Source organism: Mus caroli, unplaced genomic scaffold (assembly GCF_978045245.1).
Source record: "Mus caroli unplaced genomic scaffold, Mus_caroli_1 scaffold_2, whole genome shotgun sequence".
Taxonomy (NCBI): Eukaryota; Metazoa; Chordata; class Mammalia; order Rodentia; family Muridae; genus Mus; species Mus caroli.
This window is the reverse complement of record NW_028227257.1, coordinates 4,665,162-4,690,576: the sequence shown is the minus strand read 5'-3', so window position 1 is coordinate 4,690,576 and position 25,415 is coordinate 4,665,162. Positions and strand designations below refer to the sequence as shown.

The window sequence follows — 25,415 nt, the reverse complement described above, 5'->3', positions numbered from 1 at the left end:
GCGGTTGCTTTGGGCTGGGCAGGGGGGTTCAAGTGTGAGTCTATGTGTAAGTGAGCGGTGTGAGCACCGGCAGAGTGTGGCCTTCAAGCAGCTGTTCGGGCCTTCACCCTACCCCATCCACCCACGGGGAGTGCGGCGTCCCCGCCTCTCTCTAGCCCTGGGTGAGCCTGGGGCGAATGCGCCTCTGGTCAGCTCCCCCCCTGCGCTTGGAAAGCGACCCCCGTGAGCCCCGGGTTCAAAGGCCCGGCGCGGCAGTTCCAGCCCCTCGGAGGGGCGGGGAGGCGAAGGGGGTGGTGCAGGAGCCAGAAAAGCCTGAGCCACAGCCGGCCAGCCCTGCGCAGGGATGGGCAGCGCGCTCTGAAAGTTCGTGACCGCCTCAGCCAAGTAACTCTGAGCCGGGACGCGCAGCTCAGGCAGCGACAGGACTCGAAAGCTGTAGCCAGTCTCACTACCCTTTTGCGGTCACAAGCGGCCACCCTCCGGGCCCGGTGCTCCCGCGCCTGATCGGGGTTCATGGAGCCGGGGCTGTGGCTCCTTCTCGGGCTCACAGTGACCTCCGCTGCAGGTAAGCGGGAGGGGCGGGGCGGCGCGCCTCTCCACGCGGGAGTGCACACAAAAGGAAGCCAGGCGCGGGTCTGTGTTGCGGGGAAGTTGATAAGTCTGGCTTTGCACCCTGAAGTCCCCCAGGGGCGGGTAGAAGGGCCTGAAGAAATAGCGATAACTTCCACTGGGTCTGGGGGTTTTCAGTTTGGGAGACTTTCTTTGGGCACTTTTCAGAGACTATACAAAAATCGAGTTTTACCCAGTGAAGAGCAAATAGCTTTCAGATTTCACAGGGACTGAAATAACTCTCAAGTTTTTACTGAATGTGCACGGAACTTTGTAAACTTTTTAAGGCATTTGGCTTAGTTTGGAGACTTGGGGGAAAATGCAACCAGCCTCCTCCAGACATTGCAGAAGTTTGGTTGAGTCTCATTCCGGTTTGGGGGGCGGGGTAGTGGGTACCAAGAACTCTGTGTCAGAAGCTTAGGAGCCCTTCAATCCTCCTCCTGCAGGACTTGTGCCTTGCCCTCAGTCTGGGGGCTCTGGCAGAGCCAGTGTGTCCCAGGGTCCCCCTGAAGCTGGATCAGAGAGGGGCTGTGAAGAGACTGTGGCTGGCCCTGGTGAGAGGATTGTGTCCCCAACAGTTGCACTGCCTGCACAGCCTGAAAGCGCTGGGCAGGAACGGGCACCAGGCAGGTCTGGGAAACAGGAGGACAAGAGGCTGCCTGCACACCACCGCCCTCGCCGCTGCACGTGCTTCACTTACAAGGACAAGGAGTGTGTCTACTATTGCCACCTGGACATCATCTGGATCAACACTCCTGAGTGAGTTGGCCTAGGGGTTGGGGGAGGAGTGTGGCTCTGTGCCAGGCCTAAGGCTTCAGGGGTTTTTTGCTCAGACCTCAGCCCACCTCATTCAGATCCCTGAATCTACCACAGTGCAGCATTCAGCTCTTGCAGTGGCTCCAGGCAGCACGACTCCTATCACAGGCCAGGGGCAACCCACCTCCCCTCTGAGAACCTAGTTCCAAAGAAACTCAGTGGTGAATTTGAGATGTGGTGGGGTGGGACTTTAGATGCTCACAGAGTTCTATAATCCTACCCCAGAGGCTCGTTGGGCTGAGTCTTCCTCCTAACTCTTTGGAAAATCCCTTAAGAGCAGCTTTGGTGTGGGGGCAAAGTAGGAAGGTAGGCTTGGCAGACCCAAATGATATACATCCCTTGAAATGGCTTCTTCTGTTTCTGCCCATCTTGGATGCCAAGCCAGAGTGGCACATGGAATGCTCACATGGCTGCCATTCCCCAGGGCTAACCCCAATGTCCACAGCCATGGCCACAGAGTGCCTCTCTGTTCAATCTTAAAATCTCTCACAAATACCTAGTAGCAGGTGCTGCTGTATCTAAGTGTCTCTAGGTGTCACCTTTGATAAGAGGCACCCTCCCCTGGACCCATAGAGAAGGTTTCTCTGTTTTATTTTCCACTCAATCCCCACTGGACCACTGGGGTTTCCCCGTGCGCTAAGACATGACTTATAAGCAGGTATAGGGTGTGACCTTGTGGCCACTATCTCACAGCTTGTCTCTTGGATCCCTTGAATCTTGGGCTGGATGATGCTAAACTCAGTTCCTTGGGTGTTCTCTGCATCTCTAGGGATATCTACTTGAACTTGCCTAGGAATCCTTGTCTGAGAGCTTGGAGATGGCTGAGCACAACCCCTCAGCCTGGAAAGGCAACTAGTTATTCTCCTTCAGCGTTTCCTCTCTCTGGAAGCCCATTGGTGTCAGAGTCCTCTGCGTCATGGCTTTGAAGAGTCACTCATCCACCTAGACATTTTAGTAATAAAGTACACAGGAGAGGGGGTACCCTGAGGGTCCAGTGTTTCCTGAATCTGTTGACAAGACCCCTAACAATATCCAGGTATGTCTGAAATCTCCCCAAGTGCCCAGAGTGGCAGGCAGAACTGGCTTCACTGAAGAGCCACCCAGACTCCTGAATAGGACCTGGGCTCAGGTGGATTAATCATGGCTGCTATTGTCCTTCAACTTCAGGACAATAAGGGTTCAATAATCCCTTACTGAACCAAGAGCTGCGTGAGACTCCTCAGTTCTGTAGCTGATCTCAGTGGAGCCATTTACTTCCCTCCTGTGTCTGATGAGGCCCTTATACAAACTGTTGGCCACAATGGGGAGATGGGCGGGTTACAGGGGTGAGTATTGGGCCGTCCTGTATTGGTGTCTCTTCTCAGAGTCTCGAGTTCATCTTTTCTCAGAACCACCACCACCCTGACTGCTGTCCTTGATTTCTAACCATTTGCTGTTGTGATCCCACAAATGAACACCCCAGAAAGGGGATCCCTAGGCAGTCAAAAGGCCCTGGGTCCTGGTCTTGGCTCAAATCCCAAGCTATAAGTTTAGAAGAAGAGAGAAGAAACTCAGCAGGAAGGGACAGGGTGGAGTCAGGAATTGGAAACTCCTTTAGGTCTCTGCTTGCTGTCCAGTGTTCTGAGCACTGCTTGGGTGGGAATTGAACACCTGGGACATGTCCTAGAGACTCCACAAACACCCAGAGATATTTGAGATCCTGTGCTGGAATTCTGAGCTGTCTTGGGTGGAGTAAAAGGACGCCATGGACCATCTGCTTCTTCTGGGACAGCCACCTGGAGGAGTTCTCCTCGAGTCTGGCCCACGTCTTCCTCTCTTCTCCTACCTTGATTTACTCTACCCAGTGGGAGGGAAGGGGTGAATCCAGTGTCCCCGTGTGCCGTTCAACCGCTTGGGAAACAAGAGTGACAGTCGCCAGACTAGAGCACTTTGAATTCAGACAAGATAAATAAGATAGCTGGGAGATGTTTCCTGGATGGCCTTACTCTCTTTCTGTGCATGCAGACATGTTACACGCACACACCGTCCATTCTCTTCCTCCTCTCCTTCCTTCCCTTAAGTGGATCCATTTTTTATCTTTAACATATTGTAAACAAGATTACAATGAGAGAAAACGAGCTCTACAGGCCTCCAGTGGAATGGAAGAACCTGAAAGGTGACTGATAAGGTCTACATCTTCCTTCCCGGCCTTCCCATCTCAGCCCCTTCTCTCCAGTGGTCCCTCCCTCTCACATCATTTCTGTCCTAAAGGGGCCTAGTGTTCTCACTCCCCGAGTGCCCCGACTAGGCTGTGGCTGTTCCTAATCCCTGTGGCTGGCTACTCAGGCTGAGGGAGCAATCTTGATCCTTGATTCTAAATCAAGAACTTTGAACTTTGGGAGTTTCTGCCTTTTCATGATGCTCCAGTTCCTGTCCATTTGGTCGCATGGGGATCAAGTTCACCCTCTGTTTTTGTCCTTGAAGGACACTTGTGAGGACCTTCCATAGGTTGTGCTGAGTAGGCTTGGTTCTGCATCCGAGGCTCTGAAGGAGTGACGTTGGAAGTTACCATCAAGCCCCACCCGAGTTCCAGTGGGATAGTAACTGCCTAGTTTAGGCTCAAGGGACCTTATACTCCCAAGACTCTCTGAATCAGAAGCTCTGAGGTTCTGTGGTTCCTCCATGTTTGTCAGACCCTGAGCTCAGTTAGATTGTGCTCACACACTCAGTATACAATAGATGCTCCATCAATGTTGACTGACTTTTGGTTAAACCCTGAACCTAGTTTTGCTTTCTCACTTTAACTTTTGCCATAGCTCTAGTCTGAAAGACTTTCTCTCTCCCAAGAGGTCTCTTTGTTCAGAATATGGGGCCCCTTTAGAGACTCAGTCCTTCACTGCCCTGTGGAGGTGTATATCTCTCCATGTGCCTTACCTGTAATTTTCCTCATGGTCTCCAACAAAGCCCATGGACCTAAAGATCCACACTTGACCTTTACCAGTTGGACTTGGCATCTGAGATCACAATTAACAGATGGCACAGTTAACAGAGTTTCCTAAAACTTGCCTCAGCCATGTGAGGAACCCCGACTTCCCACAACCTGAAGTCAAATTCCAACATTGCCAACAAAAGCAGAAACAAATCCAAACCAAGGGAAACCCATCCCATCTTGTCCTGGAAAATTCACAAAGCCTAAGACAGTGATTAGGGAGGTGGTGCATGGGATGTCATGTGTGTATACATGTGAGTTGAAGGGTGGTATATGGGATCTCATGTATGTGCACATTTGAGTGGGGAGGTGGTGGGTGGAATGTTATATGTGTACATACTCGAATGCTTAGGGCTGCCCTGCCTGCACAAGTGTGCTTAAAACACATGTGTCCTACCGTCAAGACAGGTGGGATTGTACCACTCAGAGTTCTCCAGAGAGATAGAAGCAATAGGATGTGTCTGTACAACCATGTGGAGACAGAGGAGTTAATGTTATATGATTACAAGCAGAGGCCACCAATGGCTGAAAATTCTAGTGAGAGATGGTGACACAGACTTGAGAGCAAAAGGAGCCCAGAATCAGAATTCTGTCTTTGTACGGGGACCTGAGTCTTGAAGGCTGCCAACTGGCTAGACAAATGCTATCTAGTTGGTGGAAGACAATGTGCTTTGCTCAGAGGGTACTATATACACGGTAATGACATCTGAAAAATACTGTTACAGCTGCGTCAAGGTTGGTGGTTGACCAAACACCTGGGCATTGAAACAAAATGAACCCTCTTGGGCCATTGGTTCTAACATGCCCCACAGAGGAGGTTCCCTTCTGAGGTAGGTGGTTGCTAATCGTCCTGAAATAACAACGGAGCAACCAGGGAACCCAGCAAAGAGCCTGGTGTGTGCTTCCTCACCCCTGTGCCAGGGGACCTGCCATCTGTTAATCCCTTAGGGACATCTGAGGGAGCCACTGTGATGCTGGGATGGCGACCATGTTTCCCAAACAAAACTCTGAGCCACATGGCTGACAAGCAGGAATGTATTTATGGAAAGAGCAGGCCAAGACACTGAATCGTGACTGTGGTATGGTGGAGAGACTGGTGCTATCTTCCGACTCTGCTTGGCTTTGAGTTCTGGCCATACTTCTCTGTATGACAGGAGGTGCCATCCCCTCTGTAGGGTGCAGATTCTGGTGTAAGTGTAGGGGAGTGACCACGGGGTCTCCCTGAGTTTCTCCAACTGACACCTCCTAAGGACATCCAGCCTGCTGCCCAGCCTTTGCCAAAGCATGCCACGCTGACTTAATCCCTCAGGAATGACATTTGTTTTGCGTTCTTTCTTTCCCCAAAGAAGTAAAGAGTAGACTGATAATGATAATAATTAACACAACATTTGAACTTGCATTTTAATGTCTTTTACTGCAGAAAGGCACAAGTTGTGCTTTCAGCATCTGTGATCTTCAAGAAAGGCCTTTTAGCAGGTTTCGAAGAGCAGCTGCCCAACTGTTACAAGATCCCAATGGAATTTAGGGGTCTGGGGCCCTAGCTTTCTGCAGACTAGAGCATTTCAGGATCCCAATAAAAGTCACCCTGTTCTGTGAGCCAGCCCTTGGTGGGATCATGCCTGTGTTGGGTTTATTTGAAGCAGAGAGGACAGTCTTTATGGCTATCCTTGTGTTGGGAACTCGTCACGAGTGACTGACAGGCCCACAGTGACAATGTGGATTTGTGAGAGCTGTACAGCTCTGTTTGTGGTAGTGTTTGTGTGTGTGTCCTCCACAGTTTTCAGGAGACTGAGTCGTACCTGGGGTTGTAGGAACCCTCAGCTTGGTAGTGTGGCTTCTGGAACAATCCTCTTAGGCTCCCCCTGTTTACTCTTTTTTTTTAGCACAGGCCTACCTACTGTGCTGTAACTAACTCCTGCATTCATTCTTTTGACAGTGTGTGTGTGTTCTCATATGTATATGGTTACATGTGTGTTTATGGGTGGAGGCCAGAAGTCAACATCATGTGTTATCCTCAGTCATTCTGCATCTTGGTTTTTGAGACAGGGTCTCTTCCTGGGGTTTAGGACTCACAGGTTCAGTTAGATTGACTACCCAACATGTTCCAGGGATGCCTCTGTTTTTGTCTCCTCAATGCTGAGGTTGAACTCACCACCACATCCAGCTTTCTATGTAGGTGACTGAGATCAAAGCTCAGGTCTTCATGCATGTGTAGCTTCACTGACTGGGCCATCTCCCCCATCCCAGAAACACCTTTATGAACACCACATCTTCATGGCAGTGAGTTTAGCTTTGGGACATAACTCTTATCTCTGGCCACCTCTGTTCTTTGCAAGGGTGATGTTGATTCATATACACGACTCTTTGGAATAACACATCTGCCCCTTTGCAGGATTAGTTTTACAGATATAAAGACATACACAAGCAAAATTACAAACTGTGGGTCCATCCTATGTATACATTTTATTATGGTAGCTTAGTGTTGACTTGACGAGATGAATGTTAGCCTTCGAGAGCTGTGGGTGGGCCCTTGGGTCTGGTAATGTATGTGCCTGGCACACTGGCAGGTTTAGCCTGATGGCAGAGATGCTGGGATAGACAGGTGTGAGTCTGAGGGATCCACAACCCCTTGACTCCATCCTGAGTGGGAGTTTTCTTTTTCTGACTGTTGTTTCATGCTCTATCATTCCTAAGTCCATGCCCTGACCAGCCTTTCACCGCCTGGTACGATCACAAAGAGAGATGGATCTGCTTAAACCCATTGTCCCTTGCTGTCCAGAGTCTCACACACCTTGGGTCCAAGACCCATGGCATTTAGAGAGAGGGGGACCCCAGAACTTGCTCATGTGAATTTTCACAACCAGGGGAAGAAGAGCCATGTGTCATTGAAGAGCTTAAACTCATATCATCTTATTAGAGATTACACTTTGAAGACGTCTCTCTGTGGGTCTCAGTTCCCTTGTATGCCTGTTAGGGGAGTGAAGAGTCTGTGAAGGTAACTGGGGGAAATATCTGTGGACTGGTCAACATAGTACTTAGGAGTAGTCAGTCACCAGCCAGGTCTAGAAAACATAGCCATCACAATCCAGGACAGCCTCTATCCCTGCAGAAACCTCTCTCCACAGAGTGACAGAGTCTTGCTATTTTCCATCCCATGCTTGGACATCAGTGACTACAGAATTCCTTCTCCAGTTGACTTCTTGGACCAAGAGAACTCTTGGTGTTCCTCTTGGCCAGAAGTAACCCATCTGCAAGTGCCTCTCAGACATGCAGCATTTCTGATGCTGTCTTTTCTGTCTATTGGTGTCCAGTTAACATAAAGGTTTCTAGACTTTGGGAAAAGGTGTGTCTGGCTGTCCCAGTGGCTGATAAGTAGCTAGATAAAGCTACCTTTGGCCAAAGGTTGTTACAGGTTGGGGTGGGATTTTCGCCCCGCCCTCTTTTGTTATTTCCTGTTGCTTCTCTTTGTTCTTGGTAAATTATCAGAAGACTTGGGGACTGGAGCATGGTGCTCCCTGAGGTCCTCCACAGTAGGCAGCACCTGGCCACCTCAGGGTTCGTTAAACACTATTCAGCGTCTCTGTGTTAAATCCTGTGGAGTGTTGAAAGGTAGTCATGGCCTGCCTTCTTACCTGGAAGAGTCTAATGGAGTCCAAGCAAGGGATTTGTAGCTGACAAGCCCGGGGGTTCAGAGCTTCCCACTTCATCTCGGTCCAGATCTAGTCCCTGAAGTAGGTACAGGAGACAGAGTTGCCAGCAATGATGGAGAGAAGTCTGTACACATGGGCTGCTGAGAAAGAACTGCATGGTATGTTTTCAAGAAAGGTGTGTAGGAAATAATGCTGGCCTAGTTCTCGGTTCTGACTGTTCAGTCTCCCCTGACTCCTGAGCTTGGATTTTCCTATGTATCCATTTCCACCTCCTCCTTGAGTAGTCTAACACCTTACATGTCAGTTTTCAATTTGAATAACTTAGTTCTTCGAGCATGTGACAGGAAGACACTTTACTTGAGAACCTTGGAGTTCAATTTCAGAGTAGGTTTGAAGGTCATCCCCACAAGGTGACCTTTCTCTGGGCTTCCCACTGGCTGAAAGCCCCAGAGTCAAGAGGAGGAGAGCTCTTGCCTGGGAGCAGAGTCAGGCTCCGCTGGAATGCAGCTGAGCCCTGCCTGAGGCTCACCAGTGGGCTTGATTGGAAGCAAGAAAGCTTGGTGAGAAGAGGCTGTGACCCTGCATGACCCCAAGGGGGCATTTGGGTTTCCGCTAGATGAAAGGGGTGTTGCAGTTAGGAACTTGGCCTTAAATCTGAAAGCCTTTGCAAGTCCCTGACATCTCTGGTGTGGTTTATTCCTACAAGAATTTAAAACAAAGGAAGCTGGGAGGTAAACAATGTTTTCCTTAAGGAGGCTCCTTGGCCATGGCTGGAACCGGACTGACTTCAACATTCCAGCTCTCAGTCCCGAGCTGCACCCTTGGTGTCTCCGAATGTCTGCTGGGGAGCTGTTAGAGAGTCCTGTCCGCGCTGGAGGGGACCCTGTTTAGCCACTACTCAACTTTCAAGTAGTCCTATGTCACATGAGAAAATGGCCTGCTGTTGTTCTCTGTTGGCACTATGGCACTGAATAAGAGAAACACATATGTGCAAAGATTCACATGTGCACGTGTGCATGCCCAGTATGCCTACATGGGTGTAGACCCTTGTGCCCCTCAACTGCTCTCAAAGGGAAAACGGACTTTTCAGAATGGCTGGACGTGGTAGATGCTGGGTTGTTTGTCTAGGCACAGTACAGTACAGGAGGCTAAATTCCTAGCAGCCCACAGGTCTCCCTATCATAAAGTGACAGGACAGAACCATGCTGTCGCATCCACGTCAGCCCTGACACAGAGTCTCAGAGCCAAGAGCTCTTGAACAACTTGGCAGCACTAAGCCTGGCCTTCTTTTATGGCCTTCCGAGGCAGGCTTAGCAGGAGGCTCTGGTAAACAGGGACAGAGCTCCACATCCTGACCCAGTAAGTTAAAAACCAGAAACAGATTTCTTGAGTCTGTTAGAAAAGGCCCAGAGACAGAGGTGGCCAGAGGGACAAAAGGCCTATGGTGAATGTGGGAAGAGAAATTGCTTAGCTGAAAGTTAGAAGAAACTAATTGAGAATACAGAACTGACTTCCCTGCGTCTCTTGTGGGACAAAATGGAGGCTGAAGACCAAGGTGTTTCTGGGCATGGAGGCACCAACATCTTAGCATGGGACTGCAAGGTATTTTCATAAAGTTGGAATGAGAGAAAAGTCTATACCTGTACCAAGAGCTTAGGTGCTGACCTGCTGCCTGCCCACCTTTGGCTGTTTCTCTACCTGACTTCTCACTTGAGGATAAAGCTTGACTCTCCAGCAGGAGCCAGGCAATTTAGTGTTGAGGGAAGTGTTGCAGTTACCAGCACTGTCAAGATGGCACCGCACACAGCCACATGCAAGACCTTGTTATCAGCGTGATGACATTTGATCAAGCCAAGTCATCAAGACCTTTTCTGTCCTGAACCTGGACTCTCCTGAAAAGCAGCCAGGCGGGCCTCGTTCACATCCTGCGGGTAATTTAAAGAAGCATGTGATATGTCGGCATTTCTGAAAACCCCCTCTACGGGGACCCCCTCCTTCTAATGCCTGCTCTGATCTGCCTCTCCAGGCTCCACGTCTGGCAGCTATTTTGAGCCCCATCTGTCTGCAGCTTTGCATAAAGTTGTAATGAAGCCAGGTCAGAGAGACGAGGGTTCTCATGCCTACATCTGACTTGCAGTTCGCCAGGGTCATGTGGGGCTGGAAAGAGAAACTCTAGCTCCTTTGATGCTTTTGGTCGCACAGCGGAGGGGAAGCTACCCACTCCAAGGGTTCTTTAGATGTCCTATTTTCTACATTATTCTCTTGACTTTTCAGGGGAGAACAGAGCCTTTAACTCTCAAGCTTCCTCATAAACTTGCCAGAGCATTTCCTATCGTCCCCTGTTCCTCTGACCCCTGTGAGAAGAAGGGCGAGCTGCTTCTATGTTCCAGGGAGCTTGGAGATGATGCTTTCTCTGGCTTTGGGCTTTATGGGAGTTTTTTGCTTGTTTGTTTTTCTAAGGTCCAGTTAACTGGGTAAAGCTTTCTAAATACAGTTGGTGAGACCCTGGGAACCTCTCAGACTGGTGAGGCAGTGGTTGGTGCTGAGTGGTCCTGTCAGAGTCAAGTTCTGGGGGCTTTCTCTGGGGATTGAGTGGCTGATGGTGCTTGGGTGGTGTGGAGGGCTCTTGAAAGGCTCCAGGTGGAATGTGAAATCAGGCGGACCTTTACAAATAGCCAAGCAGCCTTCCCCTTTTCAGTCCCTTCAGTGGGGAAGAAACACACCCAGGATCTCAGATAGTCATCAGTTTGGCTGGAGCTTGGAGTCTCCCTACTGAGGGTCCTCTCCAGTCTGCTCCATGCCTTGTCTGTCTATGCAGTCTGCTCTGACTAGCATGGTATATGTATGGCCAAAGTGGTCACGATGAGATGGGGAGCCTACACTTGGGGTGATCTGAAGACTCCATTTCTCCTAGGGAGGCAGACTCTTACCACTAACTGTTTGCCCCACAGTCACTACAGCAGCCATCCCAAACAACCTGAGATGAGTAATACTGCCAACGTGATGGTGGTCTAGAACCGCCTGTCTAGCTGAGGACGTTCTTGCATGCGTGTGAGGTAGATTACAGATTGGGTTAAGTGAGGTGTGTTGACTTTCCCTATAAGTGAGCTGCACCGTTCCATGGACTGGGCCCTGGCCTAGATAAAAAGGAAAGCGCTAGCTGGGAACTAGCATTCTTCTTCTCTGCTCCCTGGCTGCAGATTCGATGTACCAGCTGCCAAGTGCTCCTGTGCTTCTGGGTCTTCTGAGCTTTGATAGGCTGCATCCTCACACTGAGCTGAACAACCTATCCCTTCCTTACGTTGCTCCTGCCGGCTGTTTGATCACAGCGAGGAGAAGAGTTACTAACGGGAGAAGGAAGGACTTATTTTGCTCGCAGTGTCAGAGGGCTTGTTTGGCACTGTGGTGGGGGAGACATGGTAGACCACAGGAGTTCATATCATAGCAATCAGGAAGCAGAGTCAGAGACTACGAAGGGGTCAGAGTAAGACACACCTTTCTTCAGTGACCTCTCCCTCCTTCTCCTTCCCCTCCTCCCTGTCCTCTTCCTTCTCCTCCTTATTCTCCTCTTCCTCCTTCTTTGGTTCTTTTGAGACACGGTTTCTCTGTGTAGCTCTGGCTCTCTTGAGACTCACTCTGTAGATAAGGCTGGCCTCAAACTCAGAGATCCGCCTGCCTCTGCCTGCCATTGCTGGGATTAAAGGTGTGGCCACCACTACTGAGCTCAGTGATATTCTCCTAATACCTTCTATCTCCCAGTGATGCTGTGATGACCTCATATTGTGACTCCAGCCAGAGCTTAATCCTTTGATTAGGTCAGAGCCCTTGGACCACTAATCCCCTCAGGTTTTGTCATTCAATGAAGTTGGCAATTAAGATGAATTGCCACAGCTTGATGATGTCGTAGGATTGTAATCTCAGCTTCTGGTGGTGGTGGTGGTGGTGGTGGTGGTGGTGGTGGTGGTGGTGGTGAAACCAAGATAAAGGTGATAGAATGATTTAAAGGCTGGAGTAGAAAACTTAGCGAAAATAAATAGTAAGAAGGAGTAAAACCATGTTTGGGGATGTGGGTTAGTGGTAGAGTATTTGTCTAGTTGCATGAGGCCCTAGGTTTAATGTCCAGTATTTGGAGTGGGTGGGGTTAATTATCGTGTCTCCCAAAACAGATGGATGGGGGGGGGGGCAAAATAGTAGGAACCCTCTCAGCCAACTGGGAATTTTGAACATTTAGGAGACAGTGAGGCGAGACCCCACCCTCTACACCTAGCAGCTGCTTACTGAGGCTCTGTGATGGTGTTGAGGGAGGACATGCCCCTGACTCATGCGCAGAGCTGAGTGGCAGACACAGTCAGGGGCTGAGCAGGACAAAGTTCTGCTGTTTCGACCCCAGGAGATTGTGTCAAGGTTAGTCGCCAAGGACACTATACCTTCAGAAGAAAATGTGTCCCACAGTCTTAGAACTGACAATGAGGTCAGTGCCCAATAGTGAGGAACACTGTTTGGGAATGTCTTCAAAGTCATTAATCAATCACAGCCTGGGACCCTCGGTGACTAAGATAAATCACAGCCACCTGGCACAGAGCAGTCCCACAGAGCCTTTGCACCTTGTGCTCCTTCATTAGGAGTTTTGGGGAGGGGGGGGAGAGAGAGAGAGAGAGAGAGAGAGAGAGAGAGAGAGAGAGAGAGAGAGAGAGAGAGAGAGTCTGGGTGGCTCATCTGAGAAAGGACAGAGGAAACTGAGGCAGCTGAGTGGCAGGAGGTGGCTGGCAGGATGAGGAAAACTAGAAGCTGGATTCAAGGAGACAGGAACCTCTGACATTGGCCTCAGGTTCTGGATGGGGAAACCAACCCTTACTCTCCATTATCCACAGTGGTATTCCGTCTCCAAGATTGCTTCCCCACACCATCTATATACAGCCGGCAACCTGCAGATGTTGGTTGACACGAAGAGAATGACTAGAACTTCTGCATCTTGCCACACTGGAGAGTACACAATTGTCACTGGCTAATGTCTCAGAGCTAGCAGACACCATGGTAGATGCCACCTTCCTTGCCTGAAAAACTAAGCCTAAGATGATGGGCCAGTGGTTGCATCGAGGGAAGGCTTTAATAGAATCTGAAGTTGAGTCATGGCCAGACAGCATGCCAGGGTCTCAGAGTTGTTTGTCTGTGGAGTGGTGGGAGGTTGTATCCAGTGATGGCTGCTGTCTCCTGACCACTTACTAGCTAGTGGGAATCATTTGTGTCTCTTCTCTTGGCCAGGCCAGCATGGTCCCCAAAGCCCAATGGTCCCCAAAGTACACTGGGCTGCCCCACCTTCTTTGCTTGACTGCTTCAGAAGGAAAAGCATGAAAAGAAGGAGGCAGATCTTAACTTGACACATGTTCTGAGAGAATAATGGACATTCCCTACTCTTGGGGAGGTATTCAACTAGAACTTTAGTTTTTCTAACTTAAAATGACAACTATATTTATTTTTAAAAATAGTTATAGGTACAAATTTTGTGAATGTTTCCCTCTGCCTGGCTGACTTCACATTATGAGAGAGGTCACTGACACAGGAGCTGTAAATTCAGGTGCTCACCTTAGTCAGATTTTCAACTACCAAGCAGAAAGTGTCAGACACTGAAGCATTGCAAGGTCTGTAGCCTTGGGTTAGGTGGAGTGTTTTCTTGAAGCCATCTTGAGGCCAGCGCTGCCATGGCAAGATGTGGGGCTGTAGCCCAGACAACCTCAATTAAGCAGGAGAAGCTGAACACACTGTGGGATGGAGGGAGGTAGCCATGCCAATGAGCTAATCTGTATGTGAAACTTTGCTTCATAGGCAGGACCTCCTATCTGATTTCTGATGTTTGCCCAGACCCTTCTCCGGCAAGTGTTGCTAAATACCATTCAGTGGGGAAATGAGGAGCCATTTTTCTTTCAGTCTGACCCACTTTCCTTCTGGTTTAGAACTCAGCAGATGAAGCCCCTGTGCTGATTTCCAGCTGGATGTTTGTTGTATCTGTGCCCACTGTTTAACTGTCACATGCAGCTGCCAGCTTCACAGATAGAAAGGTGGAACTCCCTTGTTTTCTCTAGGAAAAAACCTAAAACCGGGAAGTGTGTGTGTGTTTACCTAAAGTCATTCTCCTTGTTTAAAAACTTCTCACAGAGAGATAAATGAATGGTGTTCAGAGTGTCTCTGCAGATGAAGATGAATGCAGGCGACTTGGGAGTTTAATATTTAATAATATTTATATATGACATTTGGGAAAACTTGAAAAACAAAGATACTGTGATCAATAAGATTCTGGCACCCTTGTCACTGATTAAGTAATGAGTGTTCTTGGTACATAAGTTGAGAGATAATTTATTACACAAGCATACAAAGCACTAGACATTGCGTCTGTAGGTATGACGGAGAGCATGTTGTTTATCCATCCCTTCATCTGCTTCCCTTGTGTGGAGCTCTGTGGTATAACTGGCATGGACAGATGGAAGGACTGCCTGTCTCTACAAAGAATTGCATTATCTAAACCCTGTTCAACAGTAGGCAGTCACAGTTGGGTTGAGCATACTGGTCCAAGGTTCTCAGCTAATTTAACTGTTTTCATGGTTCCACTATTGAGTATTTTGTGTTGCCCATTCAGGGAATGGTGACAAAGGGCAGTAACACAAATGAAGTAGAGACTCCTTGTGAGATGGGCGGTGGTGCGTGGCCTGCCTGCCTGCCAGAATGACGGAGGGCAGGAAACAGCACTGTTGTGGTCTTCGGGTTCCTTTATTGCTTAGTCACACATCACAAAGACAGCAAGCCTGATAAATGGAATGTTTCTACTGATGAAACTCACAACTTCTCAAACCAATTAGATAATCAAAGGACCTAATTTTCATTCACTGCTAACTCTTTGCTGGACATGTTCCCACACAGCAGCATCTCATTCCAGCAAGTGCCTGACAATCTTTTTGTGTACTATGAGGGTGGAGTTCAGGTCATGTAAGTGGTTTATAACTTAATAATGGAATTACCAGGCAATCTCTCTGTACTCTGTGTACTCTTTCTATGTCTGAATATACAGGCTTGATGTTTCTCCTTTATCAGTTTTTCATCTCCCAGGAGCATGAGAATGCTGGCAGGCATGGATGTGTCTATATTTCACACTTAAAATAATCCTAGCTACACGGTGGGTGCTTAAGAGCTCATGAAGTTCTTTGTGATGATGCTTTCCATGACTGGGCTCATCCAGATGCAAAGTATCTGGTCTGGTCCAGTTGGGATTACCTCACAATGAGCAACCAAAGACTCAATTGATTGGTTTTGTTTTTGCTTTTAATTTCTTTTGCGTTTTAGTATTTTGTTGTGGTTGTTGTTTTCTTCCTACAAGGTCTCATTCTGTTGGTCATCCTATTCTGGAGCTCACTGAGAAGCTGAGGCTAAGGTCTAACTGAGAGTAATCCTCCTGCCTCAATTCTTATTCTACTTTGTATTAAGTCTGTAGCTAGTATGAAAGAAGTAAAGGATTAGCTCTCCTCCTCCTCCTCATTATCATCATCATCCTCTCCTTCTCCTTCTCCTCCTCCTCCTCCTCCTCCTCCTCCTTCTTCCTCTTTTTTTTTAAGCTTTATTTATTTATTATATGTAAGTACACTGTAGCTGTTTTCAGACACTCCAGAAGAGGGTGTCAGATTTTGTTATGGATGGTTGTGAGTCACCATGTGGTTGCTGGGATTTGAACTCAGGACCTTTAGAAGAGCAGTCTGTACTCTTAACCACTGAGCCATCTCTCCAACCCCTCCTTCTTCCTCTTTTGCTGTGACTTTACTTTTGATTTTTTTTCAGACACTTGGCCTCCAACTTGTTATGTAATCAAAATTAACTTTGGTTGCTCAGTCTTCCCATCTCTCCCTCCTGGGTGCGGCGATTAGGTGTGAGCTTCAACAAGCAGCTCTGCTACCTGCTCAGGGGGAGCAGTATTCAGATCTGGGGAGGAGACATCCAGACCTGCCTCTGATTTGGAGGGCCACTGGTTGCCTCTTTCGACCATGCATCTTCCACCCTTTGCAAGGAATCTCTAAAACTGAACACACCCTTTTCCAGAGAGCGTTCCCAGCATTCTGAGTCTTGGGGTCCCCTATCTGAATTGAATGTCAGTGTAGATATTATCTAGTGTCTGACACTTGAGGACAAAGCAGGGCTCAGGCATGTATTTCACTTTGTTTGCTTGTTTGTTTGTTTTTGAGACAGGGCTTTTCTCTGCGTAGCCCTAGGCTGTTCTGGAACTCACTCTGTAGACCAGACTGGCCTTGAACTCAGAGATCCACCTGCCTCTGTCTCCTAAGTGCTGGGATTAAAGGCATACGCCACCACTGCCCGATATTTCTCTGCCTACAGGGTAGGTGCTGTATGTTGGTGATAGATAGATCTTAGCTATAGCCTGGGAATAGATGAGGCTGCCTTGGTGTGGGATGAAGCAGGAAGGAAGAGAAGCCGCACTGGGGTTTGGTTGCCAGATTTCATGAGAACTCTAAGGAATCCTGGGACCCCTAATGTAAGCTGTTCTGAGGGGCTATGAATGCCATTTTTCCAGGTTGAGGAAGAACAGGGCTTTTTTTTTACTAGCATTTATCGAATTGATCAATAATCTTTTACTATTTAGACCTGGAGTTGGTGGGCCTCCATGGTGAGCTCTCATTCCAAACCCTGTATGTGTTCACTGGGACAAGATATACCACCAGCTCCTAAGAGCCTTCCATCCCCTGGAGAGGGGGACCAGCTTTATAAACACTCTTTGAAGCTGTCGGGGGCGTTTGTACATGGCGTTTTGCTGGAGACTGCAGGGGAAGTGCTAACACATCTCTATTAACAAACACCCAGTCGCCTTATTTCCTTGCTTAAAACACTTTAGACAGAGCGGTTTGCTTCATCTGAGTGTCTCTACACCCACAGATGCATAATCAGGTGACAGCAATTTCAAAATTGCAGGTCTCCATGTTGATGGAGAAATGGGAGCTTCAGCATTCCTCATGTGTAATTTTCACCAAGAAACGGAGGACTGGCTTTAATGTCAACACTTGGAGATTTACTGTAACCCTGTTACTGGAAATATATACCTTCAGTCAAACCTGCAGCACAACAATGGTCACAGTCTCCTTCTCCCCTCCCCCACACCCTGGTCCTGAGAAAGGATTCAGCTCCCAGTAGGACTGGACCCTTCGAACTCTCGCCACCTTACTCAGCAACTGGGTCTGCCTGGGCCAGCAGGGAACTCACTCTGTGCCTCTTAGGGTACTTGGTGGGGAGGAGTAGGGACAAAATCAAGAGGGTCTTGGAGGGGTGCTCTTCTCTGATCTCCAACCCAGCATGGAAGAACTTCTGTTCCAAGCATCTGTTCCTACAGGCACCCTGCCTGGCTCTCCTCAACACCCCCAAAAAGACTTCCTGGCCCTGTGCTTCTAAAGAAAAGAATTCAATTTGATTTTACTTTGAAAACACAGAGAGGATGTTAGGCCACCCTTTGAGGTGGATAATTGGCGATACTCTGTGGGTCTCATAGAAACAGGGATGAACGAGTAGGCCAAGACTTACTGGAAAAGGGCCTTTGGCCCCATAAGTTTCCTCAAGTTCTTAGTAATTTGTCCCCCAGATCATGTTGAGTTACATTAATGAATTACGCATGTGGTTTTAACTTCTCACTCAACTCTCTAGAAGCCTTTCCTCTCTGGAGAATGAGCCATGGTTGGGCTGTGCTCGCTCTTAAAATCGGATTTAAATGTTTATTGCTCTAGATGCCTTCCAATGCTGACCATAACCATAAGTGGTCGATCATTTCAGACAGTTGTTGCTGCACAATAAGACCTTCCCATGATGAATTCCACTCTTAGCCGCCCCACTGAGGTAGTGGCGGCGGCTCCTGGAGAGCATGGAGTATAGCCGGTGGTGTTTGTCTCTTTGAGGACGCTGCATGCAGGGGCTGGGGTGGATCTCTAATAACTGTAATTTCATCTGCCCCACTTTCCCCAGTGCCAGCTGTGAGGCCTGCTGTGTGCCCTGCCATTAAGTTCAGTTAGCACTAAAGTTACCAAGGACAGCCACAGGTGTGGAAGGCCTTATAGGCACCAGGTCAGGCTGCAGACAAGGACCAGCAAATGGGTCAAGCAAGATTTCCTTGGAGGGAGCTTTGGGTAACTGGTTTCTGGCAGGAAATCCCAGTGGTTCATGTGTGTGCGTCTGTGTATGCATGTACATGAGGAGACCAGTGGTCAACCTCAGGTGTCACCCCTTAGGAGCCATCCACCTTTTTATGAGACAGACACAGCCAGTTAGGCTGGCAGGCCACCAAGCTTCAAGGATCCTGCTGTCTCTATGTCCCTGGCATTGGGATCATAAGCACAAGTGCCACACCTAGCTTCCTTATGTGCATTCTGGAGGCCTACTCAGTTTCTCGTGCTTGAGAGCGTTTTATTCCCAGACAGGCTGGGAATGAGCTAGAGGTCCAGGCTGGGATCTCAGGACCTGCTCTGGAGGAGCTAGGCCTGCATTGTTTGAGCTGGGAACAAGAGAAGCCCAACTAACTATGTGTCAGTGAGGCTGAGGGGTCTCCTGACTGCATCAGTTTGCTTCAGCTCTGTAAGGTTTCTAGGGCCCTTCCCTAGGCCTCCTGCATCTCTTTCCATGTCAGCAACCCATTTCAGTGTCTGGTTCATCCAAATGGTTCCCCAACTAGCATGCTATAGTGGGGTGCTTCACCATTGAATGGCTGAATAGACACCCCTCCCCATTTCTCTGTGCTCTGCAGACAGACTGTGCCCTATGGACTGTCCAACTACAGAGAAAGCCTTCGGGGAAAGAGGTCCTCGGGGCCAGTTCCAGAAAGCTCCCAGCCTTCTCCGTGGACACGCTTGCGTTGTACTTGTATGGGGGCAGATGACAAGGCCTGTGCACACTTCTGTGCAAGCACCAGAGATGCCACCAGGTATGACACAGTTTTTAGTCCCACTCATATCTAGGTACAAACCACTGGCGGGCAAAGCTAAGCCAGGGCCTTCTCAAAGGTGGCTAGAGGGTATCTCAGCCAGGTCCTCAACCTTCCTTGCCTTTCAGAACGCAGGCCACAGCCACAGCCTGTAGCTGTGTGAACAAACCAGAATGAGTTGGGAACACTTAAAAGACTGAAGGCTCCACCCGTCCTCCATGTGCATTTTTAGCTTCTTTACAAACAGCAAGCAGGAGTTTAGACTCTTATTACCTCATATAAAGGACCCCTTGGCTGGGGTTTTCGGTTCCATTTCTGTGTGGTCCCTGAGTCACCCTTCCCTCACACTGACTGCATGGTCTTCTCAGCTACACAGAGATGCACATAGATCTATTTTGAGTGGTAAGCCACCATACCTGCCTCAGGGCCACCACCTGAACCACTGTTCCCTAGCTAGGTGCCATGAAACTCTTGGCTCCTCTTTCCCTTCACATTGAGGAAAGACTCATCAAGGCAGCCAGGCAGAGCAGCCTATCACCAGCCTAAAGGAAGGACTGAGTGTGTGGATGAAACTCCCGAATTCTCCTTTTTGAGCTTGAAGATCAATCTGAGTAGGGTGGGCCCAAGGGAAAGCAGGCACTGTAGCCTCTGGGCTGGGACTCTGCCATCTGGAAAATCTGGTACTAGTGACACTCTTGTTCTCCCACCTGGGGTGTTGGGTGCCCAGTGAGTAATTGAAGAGTGTGTTTGGTACTCAGACATCTACCCACTGAGCCTTCAGTCCTACAGTTGGTGCCTGGCACTTGGTCCTTGGGGAACACATACTAATGTGCTTGTTCATGGGGAAGAGGAAGTCATTATTCGACACCCGCCAAAACAGCCACACGGAAATGCTAATCCCTGAAACCTGCTATGTCCCCACAGTTATTCCGGGAGAGCAAAAAGGCCAGCTGCAGAAGAGATGCGGGAGACTGGAGGCCCACGTCAAAGGTGAAGACAGGATACATTCATTCAGGGGCAGAGGGTGGATGGAGAGCTGGCATCTGGTCTCAATAAGTGGCCAGTGGGACTCCAAAGCTCACAGGCGTCCCCACCAACAGATAGTGACGCCTCTTGGTCTGTCGACTCTTGGTCATTTGTCACCTTTCTGGTCCTGTGTAACCCTTTGGGCTTTTGGAGCATCCCCGCCCTGTGTCCTTCGTAACTCCAAGGTGATGACTGACAGCTTGGCTCTCATTGGAATGGCAAAACAGTTACCCGCCCTTTGCATAGATCTGAAGGCTGAGCTTATCAACCCTACCTTGGCCTCTACTTCTGTAACCAAGTGATTCCTGTTACATCATTTCTTCTCCATAGAAGTGGGTGTGCCCCATGGGCAGTTCCCCACCCCACCACTCCCAGCTCATTTTGTTATTATTTTAATACCAATCTCATTTTGTGTTTACTCGTGTGTGTGTGTGTGTGTGTGTGTGTGTGTGTGTACGTGTGGCATTTTCTTTGGTTTTTTGGTATGTGCAATCCTGAGGGCTTCCTGAAACCAAGCTGGGCTTCTTTGTCACTCAGTCTGCCAGTCAGAAGTCATTATCTATGATTCAGCCGCACGTCTGCAGTAGGACCATAATTTGCGTTCATAATGATAGCCTGGAGGTGGCTTCAGTTCCTGCAAGGAATGATCAAGGGAAGATTAATCCAAGCCCTGCATACAGGAGCTTCCCAAATCCATAAGATGGCTTCCAGTTGTCTAGAGAAAATGGAAGGAAACAGAGAGGCTGAGGTAGCAGCTTGCCTCAGAGAGCATTTGCCAGACCCCAGCTGGTCCCTACCCAGCCTCCTCTTCATTCTTTCCCCACTTTATCACTTTTTGGTACCCCCTAGTCAAACTTACGTGGGTGAGAACAGGCTATGATTAAAGCTATGCGTCCCTTGTATCACTGATTAATTTACACATGCATTCGTTTAGCCGAGATCGGTCACACGTCTGCTATATGTTGGATCCTCACTATTCCTGATTTATAGGGGAAGATGCAATAGGTCTTCTTTAGTTTATTTATTGATGGAAGCACACAGCAGACAAACATACACAACACAAACTGAGGCAAGCAAAGGAAATCTGGACAGTAGACCAAGGATAGAAAGAGCTAGGGCGCTGTTGTTTGTCATTGGGTAGACAAGGAACCATCTGTGACCTTGGCACAAAGACCTGTGGGAGGGAAAACGTGAGCTATGTGGATGCAGGAGGGAGAGGTGTTTCAGGCAGGGGTATAGGAGGGAGGCTAAGAATGGCCATCAAAGGCTCCGTGTGCCAAGAAAACACATGATACCTTCCTCCCACAATGCTGCTGTTCTGATTGTTCTGTCACATGACCAAAAGATAAGACTGAGGTGCTGGAGAGACATTCAACTGTAAAGTGCTTGTTCTACAAGCAGGAGAATGAGTGTGATCCCCAGCACCCTCCCCCCCAAAAAAAGCTGGGTGTGGTGGTCTGGTCTGGTCTGTGCCTGTGACCCCAAGGCTGGGATGGCAGCAAAGCAGTACCTTGAGGCTCTCTGGCCACCTAGCCCAGCCTAAATAAACAGTCCCAGGCCCCCAGGCTTGACACTATTTTTTAACCAAAAAAATGGTCACTAATCATGTGGAATGATACCTGGAGTTGCTCTCTGACCTTCACAGGTGTGTGTGTGTGTGTGTGTGTGTGTGTGTGTATACAAGCATGTCTGCCACCTCTCCCCGCCACCCACACACCCACCACAGTCTGTCAAGAAAGCTTTCCAGCACCTTTTAATTCACATAAAGTGCTTAGAAGACAGGTCCTGCCAGAGCAGAGTATTTAACTCATCCAGCATCCCTTGCTGCTTAGATGGGAGTTAGTAATGGCCAGAGGCACACTCACAGAGTGGCCGCTACTGCCATCCTTGGCTTGTGGTTATCAAAGAGTGAGCCAACTGCAGGCCTTCTGGTGGCCACTGCTGTAGCTGTAATCTCTTTCCCACCTTTGTGCTCAGCTTCTGAGCTTGCTGAGCACTGATGAGGGGAAGCTTCCAGGCCGGAGACAGCTAGAGGGGTGACCAGGGTCTCCTTTTCAAACTGGAAGAGCTGGTGTGCCAACATGACATCCTTCTTTTTCCTTTTGTTCTCTTTCCTTGAAATAGGTTGATGTTAAGGACAGATAAAGCTCACCGGCCTTAGCTGGCTCTAACAGGCCACAACTGATGCTTCTTGCTTCCTGCAGTGGACTTCACCTGCTCTCCCTGCCTGCCGACTCTTCCAGGAAAGAGCCTTGGAGCTTGTGCATACAGAGTTTGAATTTCCACCTCTTTAGCGACAAGTTGGGAATTGGCCTGAGGCAAAAATGAAAGAATGACCCATCCAAAGAGCCCATGCTTACCTGTACACCCTTACACCAAGAATGCCCAAGTCCAAAAGACCCCAGTTTCCCTAATGGGTAAAATGATCCCACATGTGCCCTGGGGGCCGGATGCCTGAGGCTCCAGTTTCACAAGGAAATTGTTTGAGAGGTATGTTAAGTCAGAAAGCTACTTACTGGCCTTGGCATGACTCCTCTTGGAGAGTAAGTGGACACCAGGCTGGCTCTTTACAAAAGTAAACACACATCCATCTCCTAGAAGATTCAGGACACCCATGTGGCCGGAGCCGGCCTTCTTCTGCAGCCTGCGTGGCCTGAGCAAGTTAGCGAGGCATCTGTGTGCTTGAGACCTGGATCCTAGCTGGGCAGTAGTCTATGAAATTGAATTTCATAGGACTTAGAAATCTTCCACTGTGCTTAGTACTCATCAGAAGAGCGACTCTCAAAAACAAGAAGGAAAAGAAAACAGGAGATCTAGATGTTCATGAGACAAAAAGAGAAATAAACAACAAGACCCCTTCCCCCATGTTCTTGATGGTTTTGAACTCTGGGGCACTCGGCAAAGAGCTGGGGGTTCTGCGATGGCCTCTGTGGCAGAGCTCCCAACCCTGCCTTGCAGTAAGCTGCTCCGAGGGGCAGCTTCAGCTCAAGGCTACCGGTCTGGATATCTGCTTTCATGAATAAATGTGGATCCTTGGGGAGTGGCTTCAAAATAAGCCCAAAACACAAACTCTTTGTACATTATGTAAATTTCTGTTTGTCTATATAATTGGCAACAACTGGGAATTGTAACCTCTGTTCAAAATCTCTTTTAGCTGAGCTCTTTCTGCTGTGTCCGTGGTGAGTATGGGGGTGGGGGTGGCATCAGACTGTGCGTTCCCATGTAAACTCTGCTCTGCAGGCCCAGCTGGGAGAGTCTGCCCACCTCCCCACCAGGCCTCATGGCAATGAGAACCTGTCTTTGGGCATGTTCCAAGGGCACCACGTGGAGACACTTTAGTTATTGTGTGAAGTGGAGCCTTAACCAGATGGTAAACTTCAGAAGACCGTCTCCTAAGTTATTACAGGTGTGAACATGCCTGCTTATTGAGGGTGTGTGAGAGAGTGCTGGTTTGCTGGGGGGAATGTACAGTTAAGAGAAGTAATTATTTATTGGGGAACTATTTTCTACGTAACTCCTTTATGGGATCTACTAAAAGTAAAGGCACTGTAGATAGATAGATAGACAGACAGAAAAATAGATTTTAAATTGTGTTCAAAAATCCAAACCCATATCTCTTAGTAGCTAGAAATTGTTTAAATCTCATAAGCACTATTTGGCACAGTGGCCAGATTGTATTTCAAAAACAAATCCACTCACTGTGAGAACACTCGGGAGATAAGTCAAATGCATAATAAAAGAAAATCTAAAAGTTTGCTCTGGCTTGCAGGCTTTTCCTTGCACACATAGTTACACATTCACTCTTCCCAGGCCTCTGGAGAGGACAGGATGGAGCCAGAGTTCGGGATGTAGGATTCATCTAGAGAGGAAAGTATAGACCAAGGCGGGTGGGCAGCTATTGGGAGGAGAGGAGTTTGGGGACCATTTGAGAAGATAAACATCAAAGTGTCTGGAAAAGAAGAAGGAGGTTTGGATGAAGTTGGTGACTTCCTTGGAATGCCTGCTCTTCTACACAGCCTTTGCAGGGAGACAACCACGGGCCTATTGCTCAAAGCATCTGAGAATTATCTCCAGAAGTGACCACAGTAGCAAGGCCACACAGGACATAAAAGCAAAAGGAAGGGAGGCTGTTTGAGAAAAGAGGGAGAGGGTACAGAAGGGCAGAGGGAGGGCAGGAGAGGGCAAGGGGATGAACATTGTTAAAGTATTAATGCAAATGCCATTATAAAAGCATCACTTTGTATGATCCATGCTAATAAACTTTTTAAAAAGATTCTAAAGCATCTACAGCAGCGGTTTTCAACCTGTGGGTCACAACCCCTTTTAGGGAGGTGGTCACATATCAGATATCCATATCAGATATTTTCATTATGATTCATAACAGTAGCGAAGTTACAGTTATAATGTCACACTGGGATAATCTTATGGTTGGGATCGCTACAGCATGAGGAACTGTGTTAAAGAGTCACAGCGTTAGGAAGGTGGAGAGTGTTGGTCTATTGAGCCTGGGTGCAATGATTCTCTTCCCTGTCTCTGTGCCTCAATTTTGAATCCAAACCCATACCATTAGAGACCATCACGGTAAGAGAGCTGGACCAAGACAGAGACACAGAAATATCCCCCCAACCCTACCTCCACCAAGACATCCTTTGTTTGGAGTAGGCCTGATCACTATCTAATCTGAGAAAACCCAAGAGCCTCTTGTTTTAATTAAACTCATTTTAGAGAGTTTTGACTCTGATGAATTGAGAGAGTTGAGTACTAATTTATTCAGCAGGATGTGCAGTAGTGCACAGCAGGGACATGGTGTTCCTGGGAGGCGCTGATGGGGCCTGGCATCCTTCAACCCTTGGAGAGGCTGCAGGGCACAGGAGCAAACAGATCAAGAGGGCTAGGAGCTTCGTGTGCACAGTTTGGTCCAGCATAGGCTGGGCTTTCCTGCATCAGGGAGGGGTTGTAGAGGACCCATTCACAAGGAGATTGGACAGGGATGGCTACGGAATCCATAGCACCCCAGTTCAGAAGGGTGAAGGATTTTAAGATGGCTGCAGCAGAAAGCCAAACCAAATTGGCATTCCTCTCTGAAGGGCTGCCCAGGTGGTCTTGAGTCTGGAGAGTCGGTTTGGCTACAAGCATCTGTGTAGGGCTCGTTTTAACCAACTGTAGCTTCGGTTTCTTTGTTTCCAAAACAGTTGTAGCACTTGCCTACGTGCCAATCAAGGTTTAATGTCGTCAACTCCCACAAAACAACAAGGCATCAGCTCCTGCCCTCCATTTTTAATGTGTGTACTTGTGTATATGGTGTGTGTGAGCACATGTATAAACATGTATGAACATCTGAATGTGCACACAGGTACCTGGGGCCAGAGATTGACTACAGGTGTCTTCTTTA

The 25,415-nt window shown here is 48.5% G+C and overlaps 1 protein-coding gene across 1 annotated transcript; it reads left to right on the top strand.

Moving 5' to 3' along the window:
• The first annotated feature begins 426 nt into the window (after window positions 1-426).
• Window positions 427-24,115, top strand: Edn3 (endothelin 3). The gene is made up of 5 exons (XM_021156607.2): window positions 427-565; window positions 1,056-1,368; window positions 18,821-18,997; window positions 19,922-19,987; window positions 22,148-24,115. The coding sequence occupies exons 1-5, from the start codon at window positions 514-516 to the stop codon at window positions 22,182-22,184; spliced, it is 645 nt and encodes a 214-aa protein (XP_021012266.1). The 5' UTR covers window positions 427-513; the 3' UTR covers window positions 22,185-24,115.
• The last annotated feature ends 1,300 nt before the right edge of the window (window positions 24,116-25,415 follow it).